General features: G+C 42.2%; 1 protein-coding gene across 3 annotated transcripts in view; it reads right to left on the minus strand.

Annotated features, from left to right (window-relative positions):
* Nucleotides 1-9272, minus strand: part of ano10a (anoctamin 10a) — a 44960-nt gene that overhangs the window by 30298 nt on the left and 5390 nt on the right. For 2 of the 3 annotated variants that reach the window (XM_082551030.1, XM_082551029.1), the window contains exons 2-11: nt 7633-7688; nt 6467-6622; nt 6191-6388; nt 5673-5807; nt 4123-4242; nt 3734-3918; nt 2234-2618; nt 573-628; nt 381-455; nt 48-236 (exon numbers count right to left, since the gene is read on the minus strand). In XM_082551030.1, coding sequence (XP_082407156.1) covers nt 48-236; nt 381-455; nt 573-628; nt 2234-2618; nt 3734-3918; nt 4123-4242; nt 5673-5807; nt 6191-6388; nt 6467-6602 — 1479 coding nt within the window. In that variant the 5' untranslated portion in view covers nt 6603-6622; nt 7633-7688. The remainder of the gene's footprint in view (nt 1-47; nt 237-380; nt 456-572; nt 629-2233; nt 2619-3733; nt 3919-4122; nt 4243-5672; nt 5808-6190; nt 6389-6466; nt 6623-7632; nt 7689-9272) is intronic. The other variant, XM_082551031.1, reaches the window with a different exon arrangement.

The raw sequence follows: 9272 nt of genomic DNA on the forward strand, positions 1-9272 counted from the left end.
CGCAGAAGACGTCATTTGATTTCTGATTAAAGATCACATGTACTGACCAAGTATGTGCTCATGTCGGCCTCGAGCCGGACCTGCTCTACCAGCGGAAGCTCTTTCTCCTCGTACAGTCTTCTCTTCTGGATTTTGCGAATCATCTTTTTGTTGCGTCTCCTCTGCAGCCAGTAGGGCAGGAAGGCCTCCATGAACTGATTCAAGATCTGACTGGTGATCAACAAGGTCGCCAAACTCTGGAAAGAGCGCAGACACAAAGAAATATCAACAGAAACCAGGGTAGAGGGAGGTGAGAGAAACAAAAGAAAGGAACTGTAAAAACTAGAGGAGCAGAACGATGGGAAGTAGAATCAAAGAAGGAACGAAGGAGGCAGACCTACCTGTCTGAGAAGCTCCATGTCCTGCATGACAAAGGCAATGTAGAAGAGCGACGCGAAACAGTTGAAGAAGTTGAACTAAAGAAAAAAAGAGTTAGGGCAGTTATGAGAAGTGAGGTGGTGATAAGAAAGGCTGCACTCTCATCAATAAAGGGTACAGTTGGCAGAAAACTGTGGATAACTCATTTCACTCACCACCAAGACTTTGAGCACCAGGTGATTTTGATATGAAGACTCTAGCCTGTGATTTTCTAAACACACGGAAAACATGTCAGCAATAACTCATCGCAATGTTCACAGCAGAAGCTCACTGGATGAAAACCAGTCAATGACTGCCAAAAATCTGGAACTCCAGGACCTGACCAAAGCCTGACTTTTCCTGGGGTCAGCCCTTTAAAAACATTCCTTTTATTTGCCTTAAGAAGCATCTAAGTTACTTTCATGGTGTGTTTGTGTTATTATTTATCTCCAAATCTGTGAGAATGTTGAATTGAATCAGGGCCCATCAGACCTCATACTACAACATTATCCCAACGATCTAAGTTTGTGCTCACAGGGGATCACATGATTGCTGAGGTTCTCTCTAACAGTGTAGGGTTTTATCTTACAATATGTGTTTGGTTGGTTTATCCTATTGATGGCTTCACTTCCATTTACTGAGAGCTGTACTGTATTGTGTTGCTGTCACAAATAAAAAGTTCCTGTGAACAGTGATTGAATGATACAATGGATAAAACTCTAAACCTTTTGATCTCCATTCCAAAAGATTTAATGCAGTTTCTTCGCTAAACGATTTGAAATACACAATTAAAGTCTGTACTTTTATCGATCATCCATCATTAGCTTTTCATTTATTTAATTAAATCAGGTACACAAACTGATTTACTAATGCAACATGCATTTTACTGCCAATTGCGCTGAGGTTGAACGCTGGGGGGGGGAGCACATCTTATTTTTGTGCTCAATATGGTGACAGTTGCTGCGCGGAGGAGGAACAAAAGTGTCGGTTACCAAGCTATCTAATTCTAAATTGGCTCAGTGACCTCAGAGATGACCTGGACCTGGATGACCGGCAACAAAACGTCTTACAACACTTTAGCTTTTGGTGTCTTGAACATGCTGTGGCTTCTGTGTCAAGAATTTCGCAGCCTGCACTGTGGGGTTCAAAGTGAAATGGCTGAAGAACAAAGAGAACAGATGGATAATGATGTTAACTTTGGACCCTGTCCTGAAAGTAATCAGACCTCAGATGGACATCAAAGCATGGGAAGTCTGAACAGCAGTCCATTTTTAATTTTGATGTTTTGAATTGGTTTCATAGTTTGAAGGTGCTGTTTGCTTTTGTTCTGGTCAATTCATTTACATTCATCAACTTTAAAAACATATATTTCCTTAATAAAGTTTTTATTACACTCAAATGAAATCGTTCTAATTTCAGCAATATGAACAGTGCGGATAGTTTTCACCGTGATCTCATGAGCTGTGCTCTTAAACACATAACTGTTTTTTCATTCATCTGCATGATAATACCTAAGATGGAGATCACACACACACACACACACACACACACACACACACACGATTATTGTAGGGTCTTGAGCGTATAATAAAAAATTATTTGGCCTTAAGTCTACCCAATGAGACAAAATGGTGCACACTTAAAGGCAAATCAAGGGACTGTTGAATTAAAACATTTGAATTACAGGAAAACCCTAGCTTCACGCTGCATTGTGAAAACTCATCAGCTCTGGATTCTCTTGTAATATCATCAGCAATCAAGCCCTCTAGCCAGAGCTTGTATTAATGCAAGAAACATGGTTTGGTGTGAATGCACAATAATGAAAAAGTGGACTTACCCCATTCAGTGAGGAACTCGGCAGCATATCTGTAGATGAGGTTCATCGCCTCTATGACCACAGCATAGATGATACTAGGGATGAATAGCATAATGTGTGTCCAGAATGTGGGGTTCTCATCATAGATGGACAGAGCCCACCCCTCCATCTGGAAGTAGATCATCATGATGTAGAGGGACAGGTAGAGGCAAAGCAGGACGAAGGGCAGAGACACAAGGTAGACACGCAGGTGCCTCTTGGAGGTGGGGTAGATAGGCTCTGCACGTCCCGTCACAGGGTTGTGACCAAGCACGCCGTGAAATCCAGGCCGAGGTTCTTCAAAGGCCTTTTTTCTGCACAGTGTGCCCCAGTAGTAGGCTAGTGAGGCACTGCGTCGCTTCCATAACTGGTGGGCACAAAGGTTCAGCAAGTCAGCTGAAGCATTTTAAAATTCTGTTACGATTTTAATAAACACTTTTGGAGTTAAGACTACATTGCAAGCAGCAGAGGGTAATATTTTCCTTTACAATTAAAGGGTGAATTTTCTCTCTTGTTTAGTGTATAAAAGAATGAAAAGTTAAACCACACATCACAGTTAAACTTCTGAAGTGCTTGAAAAGATTCAATCCCTTTACATCAAAGAGCTGAAGATTCACTTCTACCGCTCCCATTTTAACCCCTCCACCACCCCAGCATCCACCTGCAGGCTTTGGAGCATATTTACACATCACTGCCCAATTTCTATGTGTATCATATTTTTAGGATGGTGAGCATTGTGCCTCCACACACCAAACTATATTCTGCAGCCATCACAGATTAATAGATCAATAGGTAGAACGATATTGTTACGGCCCTGCAAAATTCGTCATGAAACGGTTATGGACTCATTTTTGGTTATGGTAATTTGACAAACCATGGGTTTGCATTTATGGGAGGGGGTGTTACGGCCCTAGCAGGGCCTCTCTCTCTCCTGAGGGTGCCTGTGTGGGCGTGTCCCACTACCTCCTGCCTGAGGTGCCACCTTTCCCTCCTGTACAGCTGACTCCCATCAGCAATTAAGGGTATTTAAGCCCAGAGCAGGGTGAGCTCTGGGCCAGAGTGCCATTTTGTGTGGGTACAGCTAGTGAGCTGAGTGTTTGCGGTAGTTTCCAGCTAGTGAGCTGTGTAGTGTGTTGTCCAGCTAGTGAGCTGTGTAGTGTGTTGTCCAGCTAGTGAGCTGTGTAGTGTGGTGTCCAGCTAGTGAGCTGTGTAGTGTGGTGTCCAGCTAGTGAGCTGCGCTTTCCTTTTGACATTTTGCATTACTGACCAATGCCTGAGTTTTGTTTGTGTTACTTTTATGGTGATAGCGGCTTGTCCGTCTCTTTTAGTTGAATTACTTCAATAAAACTGTTTTATTTAACTGTTTCGCCTCCTTGACTCCTTTTTCTGACCCGGTCACTTTTGTTGCTTCCCCCTTAACGCCTAGACCCCCCAGGGGAACGTAACAGATATCATACTGCATACTGTTTCATGTCTTCTTACCTCCAAGATAACAGTGCACCAGATCAAGTTGAAGACAGCAAAGACTACATATTTGTCATAGTCCTCCCAGTCAAACAGATAGTAAGGCACCCCAATGAGGGCCATAGGCACCAGCGCAAAGGTGAAGTACTCCAGGAAGCCAAAGTAGAGAGCCTGGCCCTCACCATAGTAGTGTCTGATGTCGTCTGGGGATAGAGATGAAAGAGTCAGTAGTGATCAGGAGCACTGACAGTGCATCGCTCCAATTACAGTCTGGGGACATATTAGAAATGCAGATGTACAGAGACCTCTTTTGCAAGTGTGCATACTCCATAACGTGGACTGTTCGTTTTAATCACACAATGTATTCAAGAGTGACCATGAAAAATAATGGCACAAGATGCACTTACCCAGAGGCTGAAGCGACACCTTCACTTTTTTATACCAGGAAAAAGAAAGCCTCTTGAGTTCTTCGTTTTCATGCAGAGGAAACATCTGGATTAAGATCCCTTTGGAGAGCAGTCTGCGAACTAAGATGCAAGTAAAGAAAACAACAAAAAAGAGCACGTTACTTTCTGTCTCACCCCCCACTCTAGTCATGTACAGTGATGATAAAACAGGAAGTTTTTACTCAAACTTGTGAATTATTTGGAAGATATTCCACATGAAAACCTTCTGGCTGCATTTCCATCCTTCTCTTGAGTTTTTCTGAACTCACTTTCCCAACTAAATAAACATGCATTTCATTTTGTAAAACAAGGGCAGGCTAACAATAGCTGGGAGCCGGCCCATTCCACACAATACAATAATGACTATAGCAATAATTACTATTGTCCAATATGCAGCAGCTAAATACGAGCACATGAAAGCGCTATCATTTCATCTGCCATTTTTTGAGTGCATCATTTGTCAAAAAATAATTACATTCTATTTTAACACGATTTGTCAAACACAGGCGTTGAATAGAGGCACCCTATCTTCACTGCAAGTTCATTGGTTCCTTATCTCACTTTGGGACTATTTTACTGCATTTGCATATTTATTGTTTCCATACTGAAGACAGACGAAGGGAGGGGGTTGCAGAGATAGCGGGGTGGAAGGAGGACACAGTCTGTGTTCAGTCTACAATCTGCTACCGTTACTACTACAGGAATCTCTAAATCAAACCGCAAGCAAGTGTGGATGAACCGCAGGAGAGGCTCAAACAGTCAAATCTTGTCACAAGCTGAAACTGAGGAAAAAAAATAGGAGTGAAATTATCTAATCTGTGTATCAGCTAATAAAAACATACTCTGCTGTGGCTAATGTTGTTATAAACAGGTTCTAACAAATGTCTTTCTGATAGTTTTATGATTAAATGCCGAGTGTATACTTAACTAAGGTTGAGGAGTGATAAATCATTTAGCCCCGACTAAACCACGATTTACACAATGTGTTCTCTTTGTGCATCAAAATGAAAACAGTCAAGTCTCTAAGATGAGAAGCTGGACCTGTATTCCTATGCAAATGAAATGACTGATCAATTATCAAAATGTTTATCTGTAAGCGACAGAATGAAAAACAGTTTAGGGGAAGAGGACAAGCATAAAATTGGCCACAGCTTCAAAACCCTGTATGATAATACACTGCCATGTTTTACTCACATCACCTGTGTGTGGTTTTACTTCTGAGGTTGATCAGTTTCCCAGTTTTATTCTGGGATGTCTGCACATCCTAATTTAGTACAGTTTCCTGGAATTTCAGCTGTTAAATTCAGCAGTGCTATGAAGTACCGGCAATCTGTCCAGCATGCACCCTGCCCACCTTCAGCTGCATAAGCAACAAAGAATATGTATGCATGCAAGAAGGAACTAGATGAGACCATTTTCTTTTGTCTTCCTGTGAGTGAAATACACAACATCAGCAAACTGATCACTGCAAAGCTCATTTGAAACAGATTGAGACATGAACACAGACTCACTGATAGATTTCCCAGGGTAGAGCTTGGCATGACTGTATCCTGGAACATTAGTCTCCTCTTTGGCTCGCAGCGTGTCCAGCTCATGCTTGATAACATACTGACACTCAGCCATACTGAGGAAGCCGTCTCCATCCCCTGAAGAGATGGAACAGAAACATAGTGCCATTCACCACAAAGGCATGTTTTCACAGGCTGTTACAGTGACGCCACTTATTTCAGACAGAGTATGTGAGCGGTGATGAGACTCAGGGGCAGTGATCAGATTGATTTGTGTTGAAGAAGAATCAAATGATGCATTAAATTCTCCTTATTTATGCAATTCTGCACAGAGCTGACTTAACAAGGAGGCTGACAAATATGGTAGTGATACGAGTTACCTCTGTTACTGTTTAAGGTTTCTGAAAACCAGCTAACACAAAGAAAGCCTGGCTGTGTTAAACTGCAAGGCTGCAAGTTAACAATAACAATAAGATGCTAGTCTAAAGCATACATTTTCACAAACTAAACAGTAGACTTGCCTTTAAAATCTTTGAAGTTGTGTTTGCTGGCAAAAGTGAAGGCTCTCATGGACCCGTCAGTACACTCCTTAAAGAGCCCCAGATCTTCTGCACCACAGAGCAGCCTCTGCATGGAGGCCCCCACCAAAAACATGTTGGGGTTTTCCTTCTCTTCCACCCCGATTCCAGGTCCCAACTGCTCCACCAGCAGCTCAGCACCTGGAAGAAATTACAGGATGAATAATACCACGTCAAACAAGGGAAGATGATTCGAGGGGCGCAGACGATCTTCCACACCTCCATTCTGTTGCCGGTCTCTTATCCTGCTCAGCAACCAAGCAATGGCCTCCTCCTTGGTGTCTGAGGCCAGCTCCAGCACCACCAGAGGAGCGAACCTGGAGCCACTGCTGTCTACTGACGACTCCTGCAGCATCGTCCCTCCTCCCAGGAAACCTGCATAACAGAAACGTCCTTATTTCCTTGAGTCCCAAGTGTGAAATACAGCACAGACTGCTGTAGAACAAGCTTTGCTTTGAACAACCAACAGTAATTATTGGTATTGCCAATAAAAGGAAACACTGCTATCTGCTAGAAAGGCCTGTTTGTCACTATCATCTTCAATTTCAGTGTACTGCAAGGCCGACAGGGCAAGCTGAGCTCGTGCTAGGCCTAATCATCAGAAGTTTCTGTATTTCTACAATTCTGGGAGCTGGAGCCTATCACAGCTGTCATAGGGCGAGAGGCAGGGTACACCTTGGACAGGTCGCCAGTCTGTCACAAAGTTAGCTTATAGACGCAGACAGCTATACACACCCACATTCTCTTGTAATATTATAGAAAAAAACCTATCTAGTAATATAGATGAAATAAAATTTCCCATTAACATCATGTATGCCATTGTACATGATGACAATTTTTCTTTAGGGACTCGCAGTAGAAGTACTTTGCTATTTTTCTTTCTTAAGTCAAGTCTGGATACAATAACAAAGTCTGTTCTTGTTTTCTTGGGCTCCCTGTCTCATCCTATTCACAGACTCCTAGAGTTCCTGCTGTGCTGTACAACAAATTCAAAATGTCTTTACATGACTAATGTAGTGTGTGAAATGACATCTTGGCCCAAAACAGGTAAAGAAATGACAGATAAAGTCACAATGTTCATTGAACAGGTTTACACAAGGTGTGTCAAAGCTACCCCTCCTTAGTCTGAACACGGACCTCCCTGCAGTAAAATCAACTAATCATACGTGGTGGAATCTGTACTGTGGGTCTGCTGCAGATCAGCTCATGTATGACCTGTAAGGAGAGACAGACCCAGAGTACAGACAGAAACAGCTGAGACTGCTGTACCCAGAAAGGGAGGAGCATGTGTGTTAAAGAAAGCCCTGACATGCTGACTGCTACTCCTTCCGTACTTGTGTGTGTGTGTTGTGTGTGTGTGTCGTTCGGGCCAGCACAACACTCACCCAAATCTGTGTATGAAGCGGCAGTGTTCCAGGCTCGGGCCGGGAACCGTGATCATCTATTGTGAACAGTAAGAAAAGAGAAGAGCGTGTGGTGTTGTAAGCGTGCTGCACCCGGTGTTCCACGTCACAGAGTAGCACTGACAGCTGTCACACCCACATCTGCCCCACTCCCCCTGTAGGGAACTTTAACACGGATCAGCGTTTTTTGTTTGTTTGTTTTTTACTGAATCTAATTTCTGAGCTCTCTGTGGTGGTCCTCAAAATAAATAAATAAATCGGTAGTTTTTAAAACTGACATTTTTGAAAATTTATTTTGCAGTCAACTTGTAACACTATCACTTCCTGTAAAAGAGTTGGGAAAGGTTGAAGAGTTTATTTTATGAAGCACGTTGAGGTTACTGCTGTGATTTCACGCTTTATGAATAAAGCTGAAGGAAACTGAATAATGTCCTGACACATTTCATCTAAACCAAATAAAAGATGGACACAACCACGTGACATCGCATCCTCAAGTGACCCGACTACAGGAAAGGGTGGAGTGCTAAGCTATCTGGTATTAGCAAGCTGCATTTGTAAAGTGAGGAGCACAGGTTCTCATGTCAGCTAATTAGTGCTGAGTAACAGACTGATGAAAGTTAAAGTAAAAGTGAAGCACGAACATGTCTCTCACACACAAAATAACCCATAATATTAATCAAATAATCCATTAAAATTGCTCCGATACGCACAACCACAGGCGAAGAAGAGGCCTAGCTCCGCCTACCCGTGTCCCAAACACCTGTCAGTCACAGCAGCCACACCTCTAACTGTATTTATCATCTAGGCAGATGAGTTATCAAAGACTAAGTATTGTTTCCAGTGCTGTCAGGCGTTTTAACATGGAAGTGTATGGAGACTGACTCAACGTCCAAATTAGATTTTCTTATTTATTATGTACAAATGTTAGCCTGGTGGCAGTGTTGGAGCACATGTGAGAGTAACAATGAGAGTGAGAGTACTAAAATTCAATATGATTCATGCTCTGAGCGCCACACATATTCAAATTTTTATTAAAGAGTATGTAGCGCTGATGGTCAGAAGCCCTGAAATATCATCTACAACAGGGTTCAATTAAAATGCGCAGTTCAGTTAGAGGAAATTATTGACTGTGATAATCCTCCTTTCTGCCACTTAGAATGACTAAAATTTACAAAGTGGACTTAATGTTTTATTCAATATTACCCAAAATTAGTGACTAGGCCCATAAAGTTATAAAAAAAAAAAACCTGTTGACCAATGCTAGGGGTGAGCGCTGCGTTCCTATCCGTTGTTAAGCGATGACGTGACCAATCCTACTTCCGGGCCTAAAGTAGTCTGCGTTTAATATGGCTTTTGTGTTGTTAACATATTTAATGTCTTGTATTTTCTTCTATTTAATCTCAAAAAGCTCCTAAAACAGTCAGTGATCACTGTTGACCTCCCTCAGCTTTTATTACCGCTAATCATTTATTTAAGCTCAGTTTTTAAAACCTTAGGATGTAACTACAGCCCAGCCCATGCAGCAGTATATGAATGACTAACCTCGTATTGTGGATGGATTATCTCAGTTGTTCTCCTGGCTGAAGTTTGGTCCTTTTACAGCATCCTGCCATGCGATTACA

This window comes from Aulonocara stuartgranti, assembly GCF_965226115.1.
Source record: "Aulonocara stuartgranti genome assembly, chromosome: 11".
NCBI lineage: Eukaryota > Metazoa > Chordata > Actinopteri > Cichliformes > Cichlidae > Aulonocara > Aulonocara stuartgranti.